Source organism: Triticum urartu, chromosome 1A, assembly GCF_056163025.1.
Source record: "Triticum urartu cultivar PI428250 chromosome 1A, HENAU_Tu73, whole genome shotgun sequence".
NCBI classification, from domain to species: domain Eukaryota; kingdom Viridiplantae; phylum Streptophyta; class Magnoliopsida; order Poales; family Poaceae; genus Triticum; species Triticum urartu.
Genome location: NC_141873.1, coordinates 68,216,245 through 68,242,492, shown reverse-complemented (window position 1 = coordinate 68,242,492; position 26,248 = coordinate 68,216,245). Strand labels below are relative to the sequence as shown.

General features: G+C 43.0%; 2 protein-coding genes across 4 annotated transcripts; one reads left to right on the top strand and one right to left on the bottom strand.

The window, feature by feature from the left end:
• Positions 1-10,165: 10,165 nt before the first annotated feature.
• Positions 10,166-13,815, bottom strand: GLB1 (nitrogen regulatory P-II-like protein). Its single transcript, XM_048711161.2, has 7 exons — positions 13,541-13,815; positions 13,394-13,439; positions 13,273-13,300; positions 13,096-13,183; positions 11,357-11,424; positions 10,944-11,013; positions 10,166-10,565 (listed from the first exon to the last, which is right to left on the bottom strand). The coding sequence occupies exons 1-7, from the start codon at positions 13,725-13,727 to the stop codon at positions 10,453-10,455; spliced, it is 600 nt and encodes a 199-aa protein (XP_048567118.2). The 5' UTR covers positions 13,728-13,815; the 3' UTR covers positions 10,166-10,452.
• A 5,257-nt stretch (positions 13,816-19,072) lies between these two features.
• EDA30 (O-fucosyltransferase family protein) lies at positions 19,073-24,958 on the top strand. 3 transcript variants are annotated; one of them, XM_048711155.2, is made up of 11 exons: positions 19,073-19,264; positions 19,721-19,895; positions 20,022-20,106; positions 20,609-20,676; positions 20,751-20,839; positions 20,955-21,198; positions 21,279-21,391; positions 21,788-21,878; positions 21,990-22,118; positions 22,787-23,340; positions 24,029-24,958. In XM_048711155.2, exons 2-11 carry the CDS (start codon positions 19,749-19,751, stop codon positions 24,465-24,467), a joined length of 1,959 nt encoding a protein of 652 aa, XP_048567112.1. In that variant the 5' UTR covers positions 19,073-19,264; positions 19,721-19,748; the 3' UTR covers positions 24,468-24,958. The 3 variants fall into 3 exon arrangements, with proteins under 3 accessions (XP_048567112.1, XP_048567098.1, XP_048567104.1); XM_048711141.2 differs by having other exon boundaries at positions 19,073-19,268; XM_048711147.2 differs by having other exon boundaries at positions 19,073-19,268; positions 19,718-19,895.
• Positions 24,959-26,248: the final 1,290 nt, after the last annotated feature.

The window sequence follows — 26,248 nt, the reverse complement described above, 5'->3', positions numbered from 1 at the left end:
TAATGATACTAATATCATATATCTATAAGCTACTAATTTCAAAACAAGTCAACTATTTCTTTTTTAGAGCACCAGATCATCAAATATTCCTTTTGCATGAAATTTGACATGAGCACATACACAACATAAACATGTGCCCAAAAAAACATAGTGATGATTTTAGGTAGAGCACAAGAATTTATGTGCGCATTAGATCGAAATATGGCTCTCTTCCTTTTCTAACGACAACATAGTACGAAAGTGAGCTAGTCGCCAGAGCTCCCGCCAAACATGTTTCTTTTCTGAGGAACGGACCAATATGGTGTGCCGTCGCTGCTTCCTCCATCACCAGAGCTACCTAGTCATTGTTGACACAGATGGGTGGTCGTTAAGGTCATGGTCCTGACGGACCAACACCCTGGAGTAGAAACCCTCAAAGGCGTTGTCGCTGGAAGATCCAAGATCCCAACCTGCAAAAAAGTTCATAGGCCACATGACGTCACCGGAGGCCTCACTGACGTGGTGGACTCGATATTGGAGGACAAAACTCCAAGGGAAGCCACTGCCACTATCGCGTCAACAAACGCTGCAAGCTCTAACCTCACTAGCCAGAAAGATCAACATAAATCTGCGCCAACGAGCCATTGACGACCGAAGCACCGATACCATCGAGATGGTGAGGTTTGAGGAAACTTTTTTTGCCCGAACGGAAGTGTCGCCACCATAATCGGCTCGCCGCCACACAACCCTACTAAAAGTCCCAAAGCGGAGAAAATTGCAGCTCCATCCAGTAGATTATGGCCTTCCCATGCTCCCACAACGACGGATCCGGTGGAGCGGGAGGGGGCGGCGACCTAACGATAGAGGAGATGTGACGATACAAAAGAACCTACAAATTGCCTCCCGGGTTTGTAGGGGAGGGGACAGTATTTTAAAAAATACAGTACAGACGTAGATGTTCATATATACGCGCATACCATATCCCTATGAACACACATGCACACCATATCCCTATGAGCATCTCCAAGAGACTGAGCCGGCATATCATTTGTTGTTGTTTTTTTGTTGTTGCTCCTTTGACATATATCAGATTCGAAATGTCGTTGGGTGTTTCTTGTTAAGACAAAAGCACAGACAACAATGCAAAAGGTCAATTTAACAGGAGGAACAAAAGCAGCCTGATGATGATAGAGACAAGCGTGGAGGAGGCAGAGCGGTTGCTTCACAAAGACAAGTGTGACCGGTTGCACCAAGTCTAGTTTTACTTTTACTACTGCGAGCTGACATGTAAATCCCTCGATACATTGGCCGGAAATGGGGGAATAATATCACTAGCATGTATACCAGAGATATTCTTCCTGCAAAGTAGTGGTACTTTCAGGAGTTGTTTGATTTAATCGGCGGGATCAATTATACTACCGAAAGAGAGGAGGGATGTGCAGCTAAGGTCGAACTGATCCTAGTTGAAGCTCTGGGGCATCTTTGAACAACAAAAGGAACTTCGGCCATTATTTAAAATTCGAATATACTGGTTGCATACGGGAAATAGTTTCGTTTTCATGTTTGGAAGCCAAGTTGTAGTTGTTATTTTGAGTCAAGAGAGCTAAATTTTTTTCCCAACTGATTCGGCAATTTTAGCTAGGGAAATTACCGTTCACTAGTTTTATTTGGTCGCATAAAAAATACAATTTTAGATATGGTGTAGCCACAATTCGAATAAAGAAAAATAAGTGTACTAATTTGTACTTCTCTTTCACCTTTGTATTGGTAGGAAACTGAGAGATTGAAATACATGTACAAAATAAATAAATAAAATATAGGACTCTAGAAGTACCTTTCGAGACAAATATTCACATATGAATTTTCAAATTTCCCATATGAATAATTAAAATGATATTCGTAGTCAAAATTTTGTACGGTCGGCTGATGATATAAGTGTAAACTGCACTTATTCTATATACTTAAATAGTTGATCCACGCTGCTTTTATTTATCGCAATATGCAAACATGTCACCTCATCAGATATGGCACATCATTAGTCCCACTACTTTTATTCTCTTAACATGCATGATAAATGTTACTCATACTATTTCTTTCAATATGCACACCTCTCGCTTCATCAATTCGAATTCCTACAACCAAGTCTCATTAAAATAACAGATTGCAAACAACTACCGCAACATCGTGCAGAGTATCATCTAGTTTGTGATACAATGGAAGTACCATAGCATTTTGTATTGTAACTTGTGTTTTTTAGTAGGTCTGAATGATCATATTTCTTGCCAATTTCTACACTAGTAATAACTTATGAGTTTTCGGAGCCTGGAAGTTGTGATTTTACTAAAGTCCAAAAATTAGGTTTATATTTATAAACCAGGTTTGAAAGTTCGCTTCTGTCTATCTTAATCCTATCCAGGGATCCTCTCAAACATGCAGACAACATGAAGTGTTCTTTTCATAGCTCGATCAATAATCCATGGCGGCGCCAAAGCCGCCTATTTAAATAAAACTACACTGAGTAGCTATTATAGTGCATGTGTGCTTAAACTCATTGATATTTTGTCAGAGACAGGTTGGTTCTCTACTTGTCTCCTCGAGTCCTCGTAACCTCTACTCGTCTTCTCACAGTTGGCGTATAGTTTAGTGGGAAACCAGACGAGATTTCTAAGTCAAAAGAAAACAGAGCATGGTAAAAGAGACTTGGACCAAACTAATAACCTGCTAGTTCGATTTAAGCGATAAGAGCGCTAACTTGTGTTCATACTCCATGCAGACTAACCCCATTCGAAGTACTCATAGTTACCAACACACTCCCTGTAAAATTTTGCTATAAGAATTTCTTTTTTCTTTTAACAAAACGACAAGTAGCATCGACCTTTACAAAAAAAAAAACCTTACAGAATTTGAAAAATACATCTAAATTATTAGGGATGCTGAAGTCTTCTTCCTCATGCATCTATAGACGGCCCGCCGTGTTGCCATCTTTGGGCATCCGGCTCAGTGCAACAATTTTTTTGAAACCCAAAAGCTTGTAAAAGCAGCAGCTGGTAAGTCGTCAACACAGACTAGAAGATGCTAATGACCATAATTTGCATAGCAGATCACTGTCCCGGAGAAGAAAATGTCGGAGAAGGCATGTGTGACGTTCTAGATCCAACCAGACGGAGTCGGGGAACACAACTCTCACATGCTCTTAGCCGAGGCCAGAACAGGCAAATCTTCGTCGGTTGAAACTAGAGCCGGAGAACCAAGACGTACAACCACGCCACCCGCTCCGCAGGAAAGCGCCACCAAGACAAACCTACAGGAAAAAAAGATCCCAATATGGAAACCAGGTCTAGGGCATACTACCCTTCACACGCCTCCCAACGATGCCAGGAAGCACCATCGGAGCTAGGACGATGCTGGGATGATTTATTCCATGCCGACGATGGGGCCATCGCCTCCCCGATGATGGACCGAAACCTAGCTAAAAATATCACCCTACCACCACCTGTCTGAAACAATGGGGTACTCTTCCCCTTACCGTCGCCAAAGCAGCGGATGAAGGAAAAGGAGGATGTGGTATGGCCGGGAAGGAGGTGGATCGTCGCCGCCACCCTAGCTCGCGAGGTATCGCAGAAGGAAGGGAGGAGGAAATGCTTCCACATGTACGAGGTTGTTTGTGAGAAGGACGGCATGGACAACTGCTGAACAAGTATTCATTTCATTATCTTTTCTTTCTGTTCTTTTAACTGTATGTCATGATACTATAAGCGCGCCACAAAACCCCACAAGAAAATTAAAACCAAGTAATTAAGATGGCCCATGTGTCTGCAACCAAACTATATAACTAGAAAACAAATGATGGCAAACAACTTTTGTCCTCTCTATGACAACTTGATCCCACCACAGACACCAATATTTAATTTTGTTGCTCAGCACAGCTCGTGGGTTAAGGTTTGCCTAAGCAATTGAGATGTAATATTCCAAATGATTAAGCATGTGACCCGCAGCCTCTTTGACTTGGCCAAAAGACCTCCGTTTAATTGTTTAATCATCCACTTAATTCCTGATGACCTCTCTCTTACTACAAATTTTGACCAGCATGTGCAATGGATCAACTCCTTAGCTGTAGTCTGTCCTGCATGATGCCAGGGAAATATAAGTGGTTTACTAATGTCGGATGGTAGGATCCACTAACGTCTTCGACCAAATGTTTTAAGTCAGCCTGTCGTTTGACATGAGAATCAATCACTTAAACTAATGAGACAGATGCACTGATGTTAATTGGTCAACCAAGTGTCTGTGTTAAGAATCTGAAGACATGGCTTAGCTATAGGACGAGTTTGATCTTGGTTTCACCTCTCTCATATATAATGGCACGTTTAGGTGACAGACACTATAGACGAACATTTGCGCCATACTTGGCCAAATGCCACTGTTCAACTTTTGGAGTTTTATCATTTTCAACTTTTGATGGTTCAGTCTCCTGCATACACGGCTCATACTTAAAACTTGACAAATGAACGCTTCTAAGAAACAACCTTTACAAGGGATGCTATCTCCAGTACAATTTTGGTTGTCAATCTGTGAAGTAAAAAAATATAACTGTAAATATGTTCTTTGGTAGTACTCCAGCTTGTAGTAGCAATCCAGCGGCAATATTTCTCATGACTGAATAGTTCTGTAGATATCAGTGTAAGAAATGAAGGAATAGTCCTAGGTTACTTTACGACTAGCCGTCACTTGGACTAAGGATTAACTCAGAGAAATAGTAATAGTAGTGCCGGATGTGTATTTTACTTCAACCTGTAGGCTGTAGCAAGCTAGCTGCCGAAATGTTGCCATCAAGCATTGAAATGTTCTCAACATGTTGCATTGTCAACCATGATATTTGTTGTCAAACCGCGCGGTGGCTGCTGCTAATGCAACATGCACGCATGCATGGGTCAAAGCTTTGACTTGGTCACACGGAGTAAGACAAACGGGGCAGAGTAGTTTATATACAGCGTGTTTGGTTGGGGGGAGTTAGAGGTAGGGAATGGGAGTTTAAGGTTGATGAGACTAAAATTCCGTTGATTGGTTGAAGGATTTGGGAATTAGCAAGGGAAGAGGAGGGGGATAGGAGGGCCAACTCCCATCGATCTCTACCTTGAGGGGACCCTGGTAATTCAGCGAAGGAATGGGAGTTGACATCTAAAAACAGATTTGGTGGCTCACCTCCCGCAGCTAAAGGAAAAAAACCACGAACATCGTAGGTAAATTCTTGGGCGGCATAATTTTTCCTCCAAACAAACTGGCAAGTGCTAACTACTACTCCCTAATCTATCGTAAAAAAAATTGCTCCCTAATATGCAGATGCAACGGCAAATAGAATCACATCTCACGTAACCTCGTAACCTATCCTTCCTTTTCTTTATTTATTGTGGGAATTCCCACAAATAATTCTCACCCGGTACCAAACGTGGGACTGGGACTAACAATCCACTTCCTATGTATAATCCCTCAGCCAACTCCCTCTCGTAAATTCCCATTCCCTTTACCGTAAACTACCAAACACGCTGATAGAGTATATATGTTGTAGTATTGGTGACAGCCACTGGGTTGTTTTGTTTCTAGAATGTCTAGGTCGAAGAATACTTTTCGGGGGCATCTCCGCATGCATCCCGTGATGCCAGGGTTCATTCAAAGTCGGCTCAACCATAGGCAAAAAAATACTCGTAATTAACATGCCAAACTGATGTTCTAACAAAAGTCAACCGAACAATGTTTGACCTCATAGATTCATTGAACTTGCTTAGATGTCCATGCACTGATGCACATATATTGCTAATATATAGGATGGTTAATATACTAGCTAATGCAAAGATCTAGTTGCCAATGGGTAGGTAACACCGGTATGATCTCGGTTGGTGTTTATGCCAGACCCTTGCCAACCTGATTAACATGTATCTGTATTTTCTAAGTCCCTTTTTTGGAATGAGTGTATTCTCTAAGTGGTCATTTATTTGGAAGTTCAATCAACTTTCTTAAATCATGGTTCCATTTTCAAGATTTTTGGGCTAAGATTGAACCATCGTCATCCTATATCACTGCACATATGATACAAGCTTAACTTGTGATCATGAGAGAGATACCATATGTCATGTACCTCAAGTCGCCCCTTCCATGCGACTCTAGGGCGGACCCTCGATCGCAGTCCCCTCTCCTCCTCCTCATCTCCTCCCTCACCTCGCTGCCTCCAGAGGAGATGTTGGGTGAAGTCTCGCGGTTGTTGATGAAGGGGGTGACAGGTCTCCTCATGGTGGAGGTAGCCGAGTAGCATTGGGAGAGGAGGTAGTCGGTTGTAGTGTCGGCACGATGCATAGCAGCGGTGGGTAATGGGGTCAGCAATGATGTTGTGATGTCTGGCCGCTTGGTATGTGGATCCCAATTCCCAGTGGCATATGGCTGCATGCATCGCCCAGATGCAGAGGCCGGGGGTAATCCTCCTTTTCAAAAAAAAAATCCCAATGGCATGGTAGGTCTCATCTGACCTCGAGCACAGAATCCCCCAGCATCTCGTGGCTCGGTGCAGTACATGTCAGATTGTGGCTAAGAAAGTGGTGGTGTGCAAATAACTCGTTTAGCGGCCAAGGCCGTGCCCAGATCTACCAGTGGCTTGCACCAGCGATGAAGGTGGAGCTTGTTTAAGCGTCCCAAAATGTGGGGTATTGGCGGTGTTAGAGTCCCTCCCCTGTCATCACACAGTGCATGCTGGATTCGCCTTCGTTGGATCAGCAAATGGTAGGGGTAACTCATGCGGCTTCATTTTGATGGTGCTTCCTGGAGTGTCGATCTCCAACTCCGTGGTGAAAACCCTAAGTCTAACATTAATTGGTTGAGCCTACCATAATGTTTTTGCATTGGTCCATGTTGAAGACATTGTTTGGAGTTTGATCAAACTTGATCTTCAGGTTGAAAACCCATGATCTAGCCCTAAGTGGTTGGATTCAATAACGACGACTCGTGTGCCTCATTCTCTTCCTTGACACCTTGCTTTTTGAAGAACCATTCTCACAATCCACATGTTGTCAGGGGATGGTCGGCGTTGCTGCTTGCCGTCGATCGTCGTTGCACTTTTTTTAACATCCTCAATGTCTTGACTAGTTTTTAATATTGTGGCATTGTAGTCTTGCAGATGCCCGGTGTCATCAGCATATTCTTGATATTACTATATTATTGTGTATGCAAAAACATCAGTACACGGTGTCATTAACGGAACTGACATTACTGCAGTTCCATATGGTACATACAGTTTTGTGTATGATGTTCATCTTAGCTGACTAAGACTTGCAAAAAATTCAGGTAGCTAAAAATGCTGAAATTTGTTCTTTTTATTAATTAGTGAAAAGAAAGGCTAAGATCTTGTTAAAAAAAGGATTCGTTAAAATGACAAGCACTTTTAAAAAAGTTAGCTCGGTCAATTCAACGACTTTTGAACTGAGCCCAAGATATGAAATTGCTTCTTTAGTGGTGTAATGCCGTTGCAAAGCCGGCTTAATCATTATTTGTAGTTACCAAGAAGAACAAGCGTGCGACTTTGGTTGAGCTGCAAAAAAGGAAGGCAAGGAGACGTGAAAAAACGAAAAGGTGAAGCTAAGTGGCACGTCAATCTCTCTCACGCCCCACTCGCAACAATTTCCTATTTTGATTGAAGTGAAAACTCAACAGCCAGAAGTAAAATGAAGACGTGTTTGTTATCTTTTGCACAAGCCACAGTGAGCCGTGTTTATTAACAGATCTTTACATGCGTAGCTTTGTGATTTTTTTTCTTCAAAAATCTGGAAAAACTTTTGCCTGACATTTTCCCATTGAGAGTACCAATTCACTCCCACCATCAAACTGTCATATCTTAATCTCACAAAAAAGAAAAACTGTCATATCTTAAAGGGGGTAGCTATGTATTTTGATTTAGAGAAAGCTATTTCTCAATCGACTTTTGGTGGCCATCAAATCAATGTTTTCTCATCCGCTCGCACTTGCATAAATTCAGAAGGTTACAAACGAAAACAGTTATTTCTCAACCTCTCATTGACAAGTAATAGACCCGTTTGGTACTATATGAAACTTGTCTAATCACTCTAAACCAAAAATATCTTTGGCCATATCTCCAGTGTCAACTGTCAAAAGTCAATCCACAGTGGCAGATAGAAAGGTTAAAAAGGTACTGCTCCCTACTGATTTTTAAAAAATACTGTGACGCTCAACGCGTGTTCTCGTCATTAGCAAAGATCCTACAATCTATACAGTGATCGATATGCACACACTAAATAGAGAATCAATTAGTAGAGAGCCAACCCTAGGCCCGCACTGCTGCTTTAGCCTGGTCACAATGGAGAGGAACTTAGGAGTAACATCACACACTCCAATACAACTTTGCTTATGTGGCACATATTTAATGAAGAGAGAGGTGCTTGTGGTAACTAACTAAGTTACCGGAACATCACACACTCCAAGAAACAATGAGTCTATAACATAATAAATACATCGTTGCATGACACTACATAGATGTTCCTACCCACTATGAATGTAATAACATAGTTTAGGGAAGTGTGTAAGTTACTAGGTTATGTTCTTGACCATTGTGACCAGCCTTACATGAGATCCGGTTAAACTGAGATGAGATCCCGATTAGTTTAACCACTACTCATTACCGACGAATCGGGTCGACGCGTATAGGATCTCGCCCGCCTGCCTTATCCCCTCTGCTCCGTCGAGATGGCGATGGATCCGCCGATCGGACGGCTGGGCTTGGATTGACCCGCGGGGAAAGGGAGGTCCGAAGTTCAACGAAGATTGCACGCTTGAGGATTAACGTGTGTTGCTTGCATGTTGTTGTTTCTAAACTGCTTGCTTGCTTGCTTGACTGCAATGCGATCCGGGTTGACACGTGCGGGGAGTCTCCGCGTGGATCGGCGCAGAGCCACTCATGCATGGGTGATGGGTCTGCGTCGTCCATCATCCATGCTTGATTGATTGACCTCGTGTTCAGGTTCAGGTACGTCAACTCTCTGCTCTGCTCCGAGGCAAGGTTGTTTGATGTAGATATATGACGTGGGTAATTATATTGCTGGTGCCTCGAAAATCAGTAGTATTTCACTTGTCGTCGTGTATCAGTGTATGATGCTGATGATAACCTCGCTTGGCCACCTTTGCGCCAAACGCGTGTGTGCTTTCTGTGCCGAATGCAAAGGTGGCCATACCACGACGACGTGGCGGCGTTCACGGAGACGTCGCCACGTCCGGCTTACTCCTACTCTCTCCGTCCGGCTATGAAAAAAGTTTCAACTCGTACGACAGGAAACTATGAACGACCAAAGAAAAGTTACAACTAGTGACAAAAAAGATTCATCTGGCGAACGAAAAAAGCTTCATCCAACGATGAAAAAAAGCTTCAACTATGGAGCCGTAAGCCATGGACGACAAACGAAAAACTATAACCGACAGTTACATGACGGTGACGTCATTTTGGTGCAACCATAGTTGGTTTTGCTACAAACAGCGTTGGAATTTGCTACAACCATTTTCACGGCTACTTGCTGCTACTCCGCTGAGCTCCCACGCCCGCCCATGGCCATCGTCGCCACGGTGTCGTTCCAGGAGGAAAAAGGTTCAACGGTTGCAGCTCCGCGCGTGGTCGGTTGCAGCTCAGACATGGTCGGGTCCGACAAGGCAGGCAGAACTCCAGTGGCGCGGATCCAAGCAGATCTGACCGAGGGCGGCCGGTTCGGCTAATTCCCGTGGCCACGGCGTCTTGGGAGGCCTGCAGGCGTCTATGGTAACGACAGGGTCTGAGAACGAAGCAGAGAAGAGGAGAGAGATGAGCGACAAAAGAAAAAAAAAAGAAAGGAAAAGGGTATGAGGGACATCTGCGTGCGGGCCCTTTGACCGCATGGCACTTTGCGAGGACGCGTGACCGGCCGAGCGTTCGGCCGGCGCGCCGTTCGCAAATGTTTATCTAAGTTAAAAGGAACAACTTGCTAAATCAGACTTTGTTATGTCTCAATCGATGCGTTAAAAGGAACAACTTGCTAAATCAGACTTTGTTATGTCTCAATCGATGCTATATTTGTAAGATTAAGATCCGTGCAATTTTTTTAATGTTATGTCATCTGACTGAAACTTGGTTAAGTCTAAATAGACTGAGACCTAGCCACGCCCAAAAAGAAAATAAAACTTACTGAACTGACACAAATTACATCCAGATTTTCACCTTCTGACCAACAGGGAGTTTGCAATCACAACATTCGGCACATGAACCACAGTAACCACCCCATTCAGCAACACGAGCCACCGCATGGAGACGCCGGTGCCGATTTATTCATGCCAACACGCAAGGTTACATACACACGATTATTCCCCGAAGGTCAAGCAACACACACGGCCACAAGCAAACCAACCCGAGGGATGCGCTTACAGATACAGGCAGCAAGAGCAGTCAAGCTCTACTCATGAGATTGTGATCACCGGGGGCAGCTTGTCTGACAGACCGCCGATCATCCTCTCCGCGTGCACTCCCCGTTCGCCGGTGCGTACCCTTACAACGTCCGCGACGGGTATCACTGGCAAAAAGGGCAGAACAAACAGATGAGGCCTAAGCATGAGATCATGACAAGGTGCGTCTAAGGATAGTACTAGTAGAGATCATGATTCCTGGGTTTCTAAAAACACAAGCCAGCTGTGGGAAAGCATTGGGATTCTATGCATGTGAAACAGCACTTCAGGACTACAAACACACACTTCTCGAGGGCATGCATGTTGTTGCGACACTATGCTTTGCTGTTTTTGCACTAATAGTTTGGTATTGTGGTTAGCTTCCTGGAGATAAGTATTTCAGAGTGGCAAATACTAAGTGACAGCAACGACTGTACGGAAATAAGATTAAACCCAACAGCATGATTGCAGACTTCTAACAGTCACCAAGGAAACTGTGCGCTTACAGAATATCTTCCCATCGCCAATTTCTCCAGTTCTGGCCTTTTCAATTATTTTGTCAATTACTGGCTCCACCTGGACAGTGCAAAAACACATTAACATACTGCAAAACAAAACCTTCAGAGAGATACACAGAATGGACGGCACAAATATTTTAACAATACTATATATAAGTGAACAGCAAAGCAAATTGTATCATAGAGAAAGAAGGTACTCCCTCTGTAAACAAATACAAGACGCTTTAGGTCACTAAAGTAGTGATCTAAAACGTCTTATATTTGTTTAAAGAGGGAGTAACTATTTGTATCACAGATAAAATTGTATCATTTCGATGCTATGATCAGCTATCTCAACCAGAGGGCATGAAAGATGTGCACTTTCTTTTTCAGGATCAATAAAAAAATAAACAAGCAATTACCTGCTCCTTGCACACGACTATTTCCATTTTAACTTTAGCAATAAATGTATCTTCTGAAAATTCTGACCCTGCAAACCAACAATGAGCAAGCATCAGCATAAGAACTTAGAACTGCATAAAGTAGACTAGTTACTGAATAGCATTAAAAATTAATATACTTGATTAATTAGGCATGTAACATGACAATACTGATACGAATGCTAAAATCCTTACTTAGATCAGAGTTGGTGGTGAGTTCACATGTGGACCCAACATCCTTTCCAAATAAAGGAATACACACATCCCCATATGTAAAACTAGCAACCTTCCAAGAGACATATAGACAAATGTACCTTACTCACATGTGGGATCTATCATAAATAAACAAATACACTACTTTCATGTGAGACCAACTTTTTTAAAAGGAATAAATAACAAATACAAAATTGTGACTTCAGCTCAAAATTGATCTTGGTTTTAGTTTTTCTTCCCAAACTACTATGGTCATTTAAAATTCTCTGACTTGCATGCCTCTCACCGTATTTTTGTTATATTTTCTAATCGTAAATCATGCAACAGCCACAAAGGACACTAACGTTATTTGAAAACCTCCTAAGTCAATTGCTTCATGGCAACGCACGGGCATCGTGCTAGTTACTCAAAAGAATCCATGTCTTTATCCTGATGTTTTTCTAATTCCCAGTCATCTCCTTCTGTAGTTATTCCAATACTTTCTCCTGCTTTGCCCATTATCTTTTCAGGTCATATTTTGTTCATGGGTATCCACTTTCCCGAGCAAACATGACATAAACAGCAGTAGAAAGAATCCATATTTTGTGAGATAGTTGACTTGATCTAATAATCAGTCCAATATATGTTTCCGCATATACAAAACCTAATTTCATATGAGTTGCTCAGTGTACCAATATCACTTAAGCATATATAAGACCATGGAGAACTTATGTAAGAAAAATGCAAGAATGACTGTGTCCAATCTTTAGCTGTTAACATTCATCTTCTACTGTTATCAACTTGGGTGTGATTCAACTTAATTCTAGTTGTTGCAATTGGATTGTACTAGTAACTAGGGGTGCAGGGCGGCGCCCGAACCTGTCCCGCTTCCTATTCAAAGCTCAAAAAAAAACAGTTCTAGGCTGACTAAAGTGTGTCACATTAATTTGTATTAGCTGTGTACTAAGCAGGCTGTTTTGCCGGACACCGTCCTGCACCCCTACTCATAACCAACCATCAAGATGCTGGAATGTTTGATACAGAAAATATAGAAAATGGTACAATAATGTGAAGTAGAAACTGTGTTACAGATATTTCAAGCCAATATACTATAATACATCAAAAGAAACTAAAATGTAATCAGGTGCAACATTTGTGGTAATCAGGGGTTGCTTCCGGTCCCTGAAAATCTGCAGCTTCTTTAAAACAGAAAACATACAAACCACGACGGATTTTTCAGCAAGCAACAAAATCCGGCAAAACAAATTACAGCCTTTTTTCCAAATGGGGTACTGGGGGGAATCAACATGACCACATTCAAGAGGGTGTGGTAATGATTTGTTAATTGTTAATGAAAACCATTTATAACGACAATCACTGACCCATTCCTTTCACAATTCAATGCAACGTTGGCTCTAGGGAACACATTAACACAAGGATCACAACTTATGGAAGCAGAACCTGTACATGACGAACCACAAACACTAAAATAGAGTTCAGCAACCCACAACCACGGGCCGGGCCAATACCTTCATACCGCTCCGTGGACCCACCCTGCGCCCCATAACCCCGCACATCCGACACCGTCACGCCTCTGATCCCCATTTCTAGCAAACCCTGCAGAATTTTCGTGGAGCTATTTGAACGAACACCTCGTGTGCGTGAAAGAACTTGACAGACGGCTTGCAACAGCAAGCGGCACTCACCGACGAGACATGCGACACCCTCCATGGCCTGCACCAATTCGGCACGATTCACCGTGGGTCAGACAAATCTACAAACAAACTAGGAAGGTCCCGAAGCTCACTGGTGTACTGACGCACTGACCTCAGGATGGCCTCGATCTTGTAGAACTCCGAGTCCGGCAGGTACCCTGAAAAAGCGATGGATGGAAAAAACAGCTGAGCTCGATCAAGGACCCGAACGGAGGCGTAAACATCGCGTCTGGGCGAGGGGATAGAGGGGGCTCCGGACCTGGGGAGGGAGCGCTCTGGGCGCGCGCGGGAGTGGCCGGGCGGCGATGACGGGCCGCGTTGGCCTGGAGCCTAGACCAGCGCGGCGGGAGGAGGCGGGCGGTTGGGAAGGGTCGCCGGCGATGTGCAGCGTGGGGGAGGAGGCCGCCGGATAGGGTACCCACCGCGGAAGAGGTCGCCGGCGACATGATGAACGCAGTTGTTGGCGATTCAGTGTCGTCTACTGACTGCTGTTTCCGCACTCTGTCTCAAGGTCAAACAATCCACAATTATCGGCTGAAAATAGTAGTACGTCACTGTACAAAAACGTGTTTAATAACGACTAGATAATCTCGGCCGTTCAGGAATACCCGCCGACGAAGGAATAAAGATACTTCCTCCATCTCAAAATATTTGTCGGAGAAATGGATAAAAATGAATGTATTTAAAACTAAGATACATCCATTTCTACGATAAGTATTCGAACGAAGGGAGTACTACCCAACATCGACAACGTTTTACCCCCCCCCCCCACACACACACACTTCTCTAGTCCAGTATAGCGCATTTCCCCTATAAAAAATGTGATACAAAATAGATGGCTTCATAAAAATATTTGAATTTTCAAACTCGTGCTTCTCAGCAAACTTGGGCAGTGTTGATGTTTGTTGAAATCTCTTCTCCTGATGTGTATGTGGTTCGAGCTTTGTTCTATGTTTCCATCAAAATTAGGATCCACAGGGACAAATTATTTTCATTTGGGATATAGTGATTCCATCTGCAACAAGATAGACAAAAGTTGAATTACTAAATATGCACTAGTGATTGTGAATTACTTTCAGATATCAGAAATGACAAAGAATACGGCTCTGAACTCCATGCAGGTATAGATTCAAAATATTAGCAAGACACATAATTTTTCAAACTAGACTAAAAAAACCTTTATTGATAAACACATACTCCCTCGGTCCCCTAATTATGGGACGAAGGGAGTACTACTCTTGAGTGAAAGTACTCCTTAAGTGGCCACACATGCACTAAGCAAAAGGGGCATAGCAGAAGTTGACATTGATGGTTAGCAAGCAAATTTTTGTCTACAAAGTTATGGTGTGTGAAATGTATAGAAAACCTCCAACAAAAAGCAAATACATCTCTTTTCAATATATATGAATGCACTAACATCCTTACCAAAAAATGTTGTATTCTTCAATTGCAGCGCCTCAAAATGTGGCAACTCAGTAGCAAAATCAGTCAAATAAGCTCCATCAGAAACACTTACTCTACAAGGATATGTACAATAAAGGTTATTAAAAACTCCAAACAGACCAACTTATAAAAACTACTAAATTGTTGTCGGAAGTTACTTTTAGTTTCAAGAAATCACAAGTTTTTCCTTCAAACAAATCTTATAAGATTGGTCAAAACAACAATCACTTGACAGTGAAGCAGCGGGCATCATGCACGGTAGTGAACACGCTGCCTTGTAACACAATGAATGAGCTAAAGTGAATGCAAGCATGCTTTCGGTGCTTATTCTCTTCAACGTAGCAAAATCAGTCTAACAGTGAAAGGCCAGTCATGATTTGATTGTTTAATGGTTTAGTTTGCACTGCTACTGAGAATTGTTGGGGCTATTGAATTGTTATAGTTATACGGTTGTTAACACATTGATGCACAAAAACAACTCGGTTCGGCAAATTCAACTTTATAGTGATCACTAAAGATATAGAACACCAATCAATAACTAACATAAACCTCAGTTTCATGCTTACCTTTACATCAGATCCCCTTACACCACAAACCAAGAACCCTTCGCACAAGTATTGTCGGCGCCAGACAAGTGAGGCACATGACTACTACGTGGTGTTGTTGGTGCCATGTTCTCTCCTTTGCCACCCTTTGCTTGTCCTTCTACACGGCGGCCTCCTCGTGCAAGTCGCCATCACCGATGGGCCGATGAGGCATAGGATGACGGTGTAGTGCTACCGGAGCTATGTATGATCCTTTACCACAACCCGCTTCCCCTTATAGGCAGTGGCCACCGCTGCTCTTGCGCGCATCCGCATCAGAGTCTTCAGCCTTGTTACAAAAAAATATTAACAACTATTCAGGAGAGGCCAAAATATATGTCTACTACAAAGAAAGGAAATATCACTCCTATGTCCAAAGAAATTTAGTAAACATACAGTGCTCATGTTAGTTTGTAGTTGGATGTACAAATCCTACGAAACTAATTCTTTGTCGGAATTAGAAAGGAGCAATGTCCTCGGTTATTATTTTCATGAGCATACCCAACTAGTCTGGTTATGTTACAAAAGTTAATGAGCCATCTGACTGGCATGACTACTTGTTGTTGAAACGAAAGATGGCCGTGTGACCCAGGTCTCCCTAAATACATTTTTAAAGAACATACAATTTATTTCACTGACAGATTTGAATTGCTGAATGTGAGACTCTTTTCAGATAGCACCTTTCTCTAATCAAAGTTTCCTCCCCTAGACTTTGACCTGCAGAGCCAAGCCACAAAATATCAAACACTTGCAACAACACACTAATAATCGTGCACGTGCAATGCACGTATAATTTAATAGTATTGTGATAAGTTTTATCTCATCGTATCTGGTTCTTATGACTTTCCCCTCTTGATGCACACATGTTGTCTAAAGTTTTACCATTTGGAAATCTTATCTATGTCATGTGCCTATAAAGTCGTGGCCACTTTGCATCGGTTGCAGATATCTAGTGGCACCCTCATTTCTTGACTTAAAAGGATGTGTTGTGTCCTTCGGTCTTAGGTTCTCAATATGGCAATGTATTGGCTCATGGTATAGGATTCATTGTCCATGGTAATGCCGCGGGAACACCGGGGGTGGACAATCATGCATGTAGTTAGTAATAGGGTCTACATCCTCAATGGTGACGGAACACACATCATGTTGCCCATTTTATTCTTATAGAATAGAATTGATCGTGATCTGATGGAGTTGAAAGGAGAAATATAAATAAGGATTTTTTTTGCAAATATCATTTGGGAATTAATGTTGTTTTCAAGATTAATTACAATTAACAAATTTTATGATATTTCCGAGATTAATTGTAGCCAATGCAATAAGCCATGTTTACAGCATTAATTGCAAATAATGTAATTATTGTTGCTTTTGAACTACGATGATGCGATGGATACATCATTGTAACGACATGAGACATTGGATACAAGTGGTTGAATGGCCGAGATTGTTTGGATTCACCCAACTCATATTTTTACAAGTAGTAGTAGATAAAACACACAACTCAACAGATGGTCTCTAAATCCATCGCTCGAGTCTGATTCCCTCTGATCCCACATAATTGCTACTAGCAAAAACAATTCACTACAACCATGAGGACCGAGAATGTCATACACACAAAAAAGAAAAAGAAAACAACCACACAATGCGTCAACTTCTTAATCTGCCCTGCCTCATGATCCAGTTTAAGTGTGTATTCAAATATGATAGTGCATCATGATTCTAGCAAAAATATTGTAATCAAAATAGGGGCCCGATGAAACCTGGGCAACATCGGGAAGGTCGTCGAGCTTGGCGGGCGGCGGACGTTGGTCTTTCCTCTCGTTTTGGCCGTGGGAGAGGGCGATGCTACTGGACTTGTGAGCCGGCCCAACGGCTACTAACGCCACCGCTGCTAGCACCTCCAAGGTGAATTACGACTGTAATGATCATGCATCCACAGCTCCCACGCCTCCTCCTCAGCGAACATAGCCACCACATCATCCATCTTCGACTCACATAGGTGTCCTGAGCCGCGTCATCAAGAGTTGGATGGGGTTGGCAACACCGAAACCCTAGAGATGGGTGTCAGGAGCGAGAGGAGAAGGGACATGGGTTCGTCAAAGGATTGGGAAGGGACCTACGATCTGAGCGTCACGATTCAGGGGGCAGGGAAAACATGTAGGGCGGACTAGAAAAACCGTGTGTGCGGGAGAGAAGCATAACATGGTAGGGAGTCGGACAAAAGCAAGCAGAACGTGTTTCGTTCCGGCAGGAAAGGGGACGATACACTATTTTTTAAGTAGCAGATTATTTGAAGATTGCTCACCATGCCCACGTGGTCAATATCTAGGTAAAATTGACAAATTTGATCTATGGACGAAATCAAATCACAGAATAAACTACCCGTGAAACTATTTCACGCGGCTGACCTTTTTGTGTGACGCCCGACACGTAGGTGCCACACTATACTGTGCAATGCCTCAAAGATAGGCGCTACACGCCTGGCCAGCGTCGCACCTGTATGATCCGAAAATTACTAAGTCAGTGTGCAGCGCCTGAGAGCTAGGCGCCACACTTTACAGTGTAGCGCCTAGCTTTTAGGCGTTGCACTAGTGGTTGCTTCATTTTGTAGTGCAACCACTAGTGCAGCGCCTGAGAGCTAGGCGCCACACTATACAGTGCAGTGCCTAGCTCTTAGGCTCTGCACAATGACTTAGCAATTTTTAGGCAGTCTGGGGTGCAACGCTGGCCAGGCGTGTAGTGCCTATCTGTGAGGCGTTGCATAGTGTAGTGTGGCGCCTTCGTATCGGGCGTCACACAAAAAGGTCAGCCGCGTGAAATAGTTTCACGGGCAATTCATTCTGTGATTTGATTTCGTTCACAGGTCAAATTTGTCAAATTTGCCCAATATCTACATGGACATTAGTTGTAACCCGAGCTCTAATGCAAGTGTTGATGGTGGGCTCGTTGATAATAAGTAAACTACTGAATCTTGACAATGTGAATCTATAACTCGAACTGATAGGGCTCAAGTACGGGCCACGAACGTCAACAATTAAGTGGTATCCTTTCCACAAGATCAATCAAGGAATCTTTACGGGTTACATGGGAGCAACCAATGTGTTGTACAACAACTTAGGTTGAAACTTCTACGCCTGCATGACTAACGCACCAACATGGTGACCACCATGCCGAGCAAAATATGAAGATGACAATGATAATCTTATAGAAAGGACTACACAATTAGGAGTCATTACACATTAGCAATTATAGGGCTTATGCCTAGATTGATACTTAGATCTCATCAAGTTCTCCTAACTCGATGAGCCATATAATCGATATTGTACTTGTATCTTAGAGCATCTCCAAACCGACTGAGCAAATTTGGCCCCTTAAATATTCGTGGACGCGTTTGTATACAACGCTAGCCTGCCCCATATGCCCGTCCAGAGAACTACCCCCTCATAATCAAACCTTTATTTTCATGCAAATACAAGCATGCAGATCATATAACACAGAACCAATTCATCAATTCAACAATCTATACATAGACGATACACGAATGAATCAAATTGTCTCCCTTGTTACTCTCTTTGATCTCCTAAGAAAAGCACTAGTTGCTTTCGGCAACATCATTGGGAATATTGAACCAAAGGGAAAAAAGAAAGGAAGGATGATGAATCGGATGAGAGATCATGGCGCTGCCGTTCGATCCACTGACTGACCGGCCCCACCAGGCCACCCACCCTCCACGTGCTCCACGCCGACCAGAGCACGCAGGTCGCCACCTCGCCGAGGAGAGAGACGGGGAGGGAGGCAGAGAGAGAGAGAGAGAGAGAGAGCGCCCCACTCCACTCCACCTCTCCACTCCGCAGGTCGCCGCGCCGAGTGGCTCCTTCGAATCGGAGCCCTCCTGCTTCGCCTAACCCTAACTCTCCCTCCGCCGCCCGTCCGCCGTGGGGCGCCGCCGCAGGCAGGCAGGTACGGCATCCCGTTCCCCTCCATCTATATTGTACCTACCTGTGTACTCCTGCGGCGCGTGGGGATCTGGATCCCGACTTCCCAGCCGTGGCCGCCCCGCGCTCGTGATGGATCCTTCGCGGGGTCGCTCACGGTGCAGGGAGGCGACTGGTTCGATCGCGTGGGCTGGCTGCGTGGACGGGAGACGGGGGTTGCGCGTCTGGGGAGCTGTGGCGGGTGTTGATTGATTAGGGGTTTTCATCGTAGGGAAACCTACTAATTATCGTTCAATGTAGGGTACCATGCGATAAGATCTGCCCCAGTCTCCGGATGAACATTTAGCTTAAGATTAACTAGAGAACATACTCCTCAAATACGAGCCTTGCATTTCTGGTTCTGCTTGTAGCTTTTGGGGCATCTCAGATAGGCGTAGTTTATCTGCCCAAAACGCTGACATTGAATCCGTTCAGCAGGATTTGGAGCTGAGAGTAATGAAATAAGATGCTCCTCAAAAGCAAATTCAAGCTGGCCACGGCCGTCGGCATCATCTTGTCGATGCTGTCGCTGCTGGTGCACCTTTTACTTGCAAATTATTCTGCCGGGGGAATTAGTAAGTACAGCGTGGACAATGTTCTTCCATTTGGATCGGTAAGTCATGAGTATTACTTTCAAATGAATTCACAGTTCAGATGCTGATATTTAGATTCATCATATCTTTATGGAAAGAGTTGTTTTGGAGCTAATATCTTCTTTCCTCTTTCTTCATCATGGCAGAAGCCTCGACCCCGTAGGTTGTGGGGTCCATTGAGTACACTTGATCACCTACACCCTTATGCAAAACCTAGACAATTGTACCCTGGTAATTTGGCTCTCAACTTATAATTTGTTTGTAACTTCTATTCCTAGCTTAGCCATTCAGTTTGTTTATAACAGCAAACAAAGCAACCTGCCTTTTTCAGACATTGAATAGACACACATACTTGATGCTTTTATTTACATCTTATTCTTGGATTCATTTTGATTGATTCAGCCCTCCCCTGTTTTCTGGCGACATTGTAATCACCACTCCCTAATATAATGTAGTTGATCTTAGACTGCTTACTGATTAATGATTTTCCCCTCCATACTGCCGTGGATAAATATGCTTATATACCTCTTGCTTTGCTTTATTTGGAAGTTTGCCACATCATCTGTAATTACTGCAGAGCTTATAACATTTCAGGAAGTGTTTGGTTTATTAAACTGGTGTTATTTGTATATTCAGTATTTTCGTTAAAAATATACCTTTATGAGTTATTTCTCCCAATTCAAACTCTCACGCTTGATCAATAGTCTGATTTGTTTGATACGCCATGTTACAGCTCCAGCTAAGGATAATGGTTTTATTTATGCAAAGATTTATGGTGGCTTTGAGAAGATACAGTCTTCAGTAAGTTTCCTAGTGCTAATTGCCATTTGTGGTGTCATTATGCTGTAGGAATATGACATATTTCTGTTTGTTAGATCTGTGATCTTGTCGCCGTTGCCAGGCTCTTAAATGCCACTCTTGTTATTCCTGAGATACAAGCGACAACTCGTGCAAGAGGAATCAGGTCACCTCCTCCTGCTTTTTGTATATTCAGCTTGCGGCTTTATCTATTACCTGTACGCTGTCTTATATTGACCACTAAATAATGCTCTACTTCTTTCCTTGTTTTGACTATGCAGTTCAAATTTCAAAAGTTTTTCGTATCTCTATGATGAAGAGCACTTCATTGCTGCACTTTCCGATGACGTGCCAATCGTGCGGGGTTTACCAAAGGATCTTAGAGAGGCTAGAAAAAAGATCAAATTCCCCACAGTATCTCCTAAGAATACAGCCACTTCAGATTATTACACCACAGATGTCTTGCCCAGACTTGTCAAATCAAAAGTCCTTGGGATAATCGTTAATGGAGGTAAATGTCTCCAGGTATCCTCCAGGTCCCACTAACTCCTTTTCTCTTTTTTGTTTGTAGTACATCGTGGATTTAGAGTATGATGATTTTGCAGTCAATTCTTCCTGCAAGCTTGGAGGAACTTCAGAGACTTAGGTGCAGGGTAGCTTTCCATGCTCTCAAGTTCCGTCCAGAAATTCGGTCTCTCGGTAGCCAAATAGTAGGAAGGTGATGCTTTCTGTCTTCCTAATATTTGTACATGCTATGGATCACCTTTCGTGTTTTGAATTATCTGTAGTTGCCAGTGGCCTGAGCCAATATATATTGTGTGGTTGCATTGACTGTAACTCCCATCATATTGCTGGGGCACTTTCGAAGCCTTTAACAAAGCTTCAATTTGCTAGTTGTCAAGCTTATAATTTACTAAGAAAATGCGATGTTGCTTTTACATTCTGGAATATTTGGTTGTACTAGGGAGTTTTCGGTTGCTCACTCTAGATGTAGGGTGATATACATATGTAAAATTGAAAATTATACCCTTTAAACTTCCCCAGTTTAATAATATGAATCTGCTATTTTGATTTGCTTTTGATGTTCTCTCATAGTTCTTGTATATTTGTATAGGTTGCGAGCATTTGGTCGTCCTTATCTGGCATATCATCCAGGATTGCTAAGAGATACTCTAGCTTTTCATGGTTGTGCTGAACTTTTCCAGGTTGGTGGAGTTAGAATGGTTTCTTTCTATTCTAATGTGAAGGTTGGACGGATTTGTGTTGAATATCTATTTATAGAATTTATGTGACTGGTTGTTACTTGATTTTTCTAGGACATCCATACAGAATTGATTCAGTATAGAAGGAATCAGATGATCAAACGAGGAACTGTGAAGGAACAACTAACTGTTGATTCAGTGTCCATAAAGAAAAATGGTTCATGTCCACTGATGCCAGAAGAGGTGAGGTTTGCTTCTAATGGTTTGCTAAAGTCAACTTGGTTGCTTATCTGGCATTGAACTGTTTGTGATGCACATACTTGAGTAAAGTTTCATCTGCTTAATAGAAATATGTAATAGTGCTTCCAGGTTTCGTGTGTAGCTTGCAAAACATATCATTGATTCACATTGGAAATCTTAGGGTGTCAAAACGCGATCAACATAGTGAGATAGTTATACTGCTAGTTATTGGTTGTCTTCCCCATGTTTTGTGTACACTTGGTGACCTTAGGTTGGTTTTATGTACACTTCATGTTTAAACCTTTGCGTGGGAACTGCAAAGCTCAACGAATTGAGCTTCAGCTGTGAAAAATGAGATACTACAAACCTTATTCACATGCATATAGGTATGCCAGTAAAATATAGGGGCATGGCATGCACATTCAGAAAAAGAAGAGAAACAAAATGTAGTCATGCATTGCATTATACTTTGGGGCCGTCTAATCTTCAGTTCAAAGTGGCATTATTTGAGAACACTTCAATGAATCATTGTTCTTTTCGTAGAACACAATTAGGATTGCGCCTTGTTGCTCTTCCATGAAATTATGGGAACATGGTTTGCTTATTACCGTGTTTAACTCATAATAGATGCTTACTTCCAAGCTTATGGTGTAAACTATTTGTACTTGCAGGTTGGACTTCTACTCCAAGCATTAGGTTATCCATCAACTACAATAATATACTTGGCTGGTTCTGAAACTTTTGGTGGGCAAAGAATACTCATTCCTCTACGAGCTATGTATGCCAACTTAGTTGATCGCACTTCCTTGTGTAGTCAGAGGGAGCTATCTGATTTAGCTGGCCCAGAGTCTCCTCTCTCCTCTGATTTGCCGCATCCTCCACCTCCCAAGAGCGAGAAGGAACTCATTGAGGAATGGAAAAAAGCAGGGCCTCGTCCGAGGCCGCTGCCTCCACCTCCTGCAAGGCCATTTTATGCCCATGAGAAGGAAGGGTGGTATGGGTGGATTGGTGAGAATGACACGGAACCTGATCCGTCGCCCATTGAATTTAGGAGGCAAGCTCACCGATTGCTGTGGGACGCGCTTGATTATTTTGTTTCTGTTCAAGCTGATGCATTCTTCCCTGGGTTTCACAATGACGGGAGTGGTTGGCCGGACTACTCAAGTTTGATTATGGGACACCGGTTATACCAAACCCCATCTGGTATAACCTATAGGCCTGACAGGTATAACACCATTATTATCAGTACTATTGACTTCGTACAGTTTGCTTATAACTTAAGAATAATTGTTCTTTTAGAAAAATTGAACCTTTTTTGTTTGGAAAAACATTGCTGGCATATGTGCAGTCGTAAAGTAGTTTTCAGGATGCAGGAGGTGAATAACCCATTAAATTTTGCTCCAAGCAAAAGCCATGTACATATATAGGTGGTGTTCAAATGCATCTTTTGACAGTCTAGATAGCTTAATGTCAGGATGTAGGTGTATAACATACTCCCTCTGTTCACTTTTATAAGACCTTGAAGATATTTCAGACAATGTGCAAAACAGCCTATTTTGAGTTGTCTGAAACGACTTACAAAAGTGAACGGAGGGAGTACTAGATTTTGCGCCAAGCAAAAGCTATGTACTAGATATGACTGGCTAGGCCACTTGAGAATTTAGTACATGTATAGGTGGTGTTCAAAAACATCTTTTATTCTTTTGACAATCTAGATTGCTTAATGTCGGGATGTAGGTAGATAACACATTAGGTTTTGCGCCAAGCAAAAGCTATGTACAGACTAGCTAGGCCACTTGAGAATTTAGTAGCCTATCTAGGTGATGTTCAAAAGCATCATTTGCCAACGTAGATTGTTCACTGATATGTAATTTCTCACATGATGACTGATTCCCTTATTTTCATATGAACAGAAAGACTGTTGCTGCACTGTTTGAAAATGTCAGCGATCATCTGTATCATCCACCACGGAATTGGACAATGGCTGCACGTCAGCATCTCAATAACAGTGCAGGCATAGAGGGCATCAAAATGTCAGCTATGATGTCAAAACCTGCATCTTTTCTTGCACACCCATTACCGGAGTGCTCTTGCAGAATGGCGAAGTCACCTGTTGTCCAACCGGTGAAAGATAAGCATGGTGCGCTCCTTTTTGGAGGTGAAGAAGACTGCCCTGATTGGATGGTTCGCTCCCTGGCAATCGTGTCTACCAAGAATAATGAACCTCAAAGTGAGGATTACGAGGGTGAGTTGCCCGAAGATGATCCTAGCCAAGACACGCAGCAGGAATCCGATAGAAGCGACACAAATAAATCCTCAGAGCAAGATGAGGAGATGGACCCCGATGATTGAAAATATGTGGAGATGGAGCTTACCCATTATGCGCTATGAGGCCCAGATTAGTCGAGCAACTACCAGCTCCAGATTACGCAAGCAAGATCAGCGTACATTTCAGTGATCTACTTGGCCAGAGGGCACTTGCTTACACTGACACATCATGGAAGCATCCAGGCATGACAGGAGTGCCGTTGACCTTGGATGCTTGCGTGAATTATCTTCGGTATACGACCTCGATACAGAAACTAACACTTAGGTTCTTTTATTTCTGCATTCCTTTCTTTTTTGCTCTTTTGCGGGTACAACCTGAAGAAATTGTTTCTGTAGAAATGTCTAACAACAAGAAGGATGGAAACATTAAATTTTTGGCGAGCTTGGTTTCTAAGAGCGTCTGTAAAGGACTTCTATTTTGCTCTATAACTGATGGATCTTGCATTGTGGTGTATGTAGTTGGCGGATACACTCAGCTCATGATACAGGTGAAAACTCTGGCAGGTAATTCATGATGACAGTGGCTACTATACTTTATAAATTCTGCGTTATGTGCGCTTGTTTTGGCATCGCAAGGGACCCCCATTAAATCATTCAATTTGTATGAATCAAATGTTTCTACACCATCATTTTTCTTGCGGTACTTATATCGGCTCACTTTGCCCATGTTGTGTATGTGAAAACATCAAAACAATGTTGCAAGAGTCAACTTTTACATTTCCGCAATAATCTACTTACTGGGAGCAAGCTATCTGTTGGCCGCTGGCCATGTAACCGTTGGGTGCCCACTGCTGTCTTCGCTGGAGGGGCAAGTGCTGTTGTTGTTATGCTTTCCAAGGCCTATTGGTTACTCTCTGTATGTCCTAGAGATGTTCTGGGCATTGTTGTTGCTGCTAGGACTGCTTCTGTTGAATGGCCAGGCTCCAGGGTACTTTTGGATACATAATGTTAGAACAACCGATCAATCTCCTGGGCTGGAATCTATAAAAAAAAACCCTCCTGGGCTGTAACATGAGGGGGCTAAACTGCCCGGATTGCAACTCTACGGTCAATGGCACAATCGCCTCCTTGTCTTGCCATGTAGTATGCCTTCAAGCGTCAATTCACACCAACCTTTTTAGGACGGCAGAGGCTTCGTACTACGCCGGGGGTATTTGTGTGTGTGTGGGTGGGGTGGGGGGGGGGGGGGGTTGATTTTGCTGCTCTGGGATGATTTTGTTGATGTGTCCAACATCACCTTCACAAAGTACTGCCTCCCCGCCATGGTTTGGGTGAGAAGGACTGACGTGCTCTTCAAGATCACATCTGTTCTACGGATCCCTCTTGCAAAGACGCTTTCTTTGCTGAGCTCCTAAGTCGAAGCCGCCATCAGGGATGGCTTGGCTTGGCTTCGGGGATTTCAACCAAATTTATCGGGCCAAAGACAAAAAGAAGAAAAATGTAAATTGCAGCAGGATCAATCGTTTCAGGGCAACACTTCAGAATTGTGAGCTCAAATAAATCCACCTTCAAAACCGTAGGTTCACTTGGAGCAACGAGAGGGTAAAACCAACCATGTGCTGGACTCCTTTTGCAACGCCGAGTGGGATACAACTTTCAACAACCATGTCCTGAATGCACTCTCCTCCCTCTTCGACTATTGCCTGCTCTTGCTTGCCGATGATAAGGGACCGAGAAGGCCTCGAGTCTTTAAATTCGAAAACTTTTGGGCACCCGTGCCCGAATTCAATGCGGTGGTTTTAATGGCGTGGAACGAAAGGGTTGATCACACCAAGCCATACCAAATCCTTTACCACAAGCTCAAA

What these genes read in the sequence shown, in the direction of transcription:
- EDA30 (XM_048711155.2), top strand. Translation starts at nt 19,749, where the DNA reads ATGCTCCTCAAAAGCAAATTCAAGCTGGCCACGGCCGTCGGCATCATC. An exon ending in ATGTTCTTCCATTTGGATCG is followed by an intron (nt 19,896 to 20,021) that starts GTAAGTCATGAG and finishes TCATCATGGCAG; the next exon opens with AAGCCTCGACCCCGTAGGTT. An exon ending in TTGAGAAGATACAGTCTTCA is followed by an intron (nt 20,677 to 20,750) that starts GTAAGTTTCCTA and finishes TCTGTTTGTTAG; the next exon opens with ATCTGTGATCTTGTCGCCGT.
- GLB1 (XM_048711161.2), bottom strand. Translation starts at nt 13,727, where the DNA reads ATGTCGCCGGCGACCTCTTCCGCGGTGGGTACCCTATCCGGCGGCCTC. An exon ending in GTCCACGGAGCGGTATGAAG is followed by an intron (nt 11,425 to 13,095) that starts GTATTGGCCCGG and finishes GTTGGTTTGCAG; the next exon opens with GGTCAGAATTTTCAGAAGAT. An exon ending in TAGTCGTGTGCAAGGAGCAG is followed by an intron (nt 11,014 to 11,356) that starts GTAATTGCTTGT and finishes TGCACTGTCCAG; the next exon opens with GTGGAGCCAGTAATTGACAA.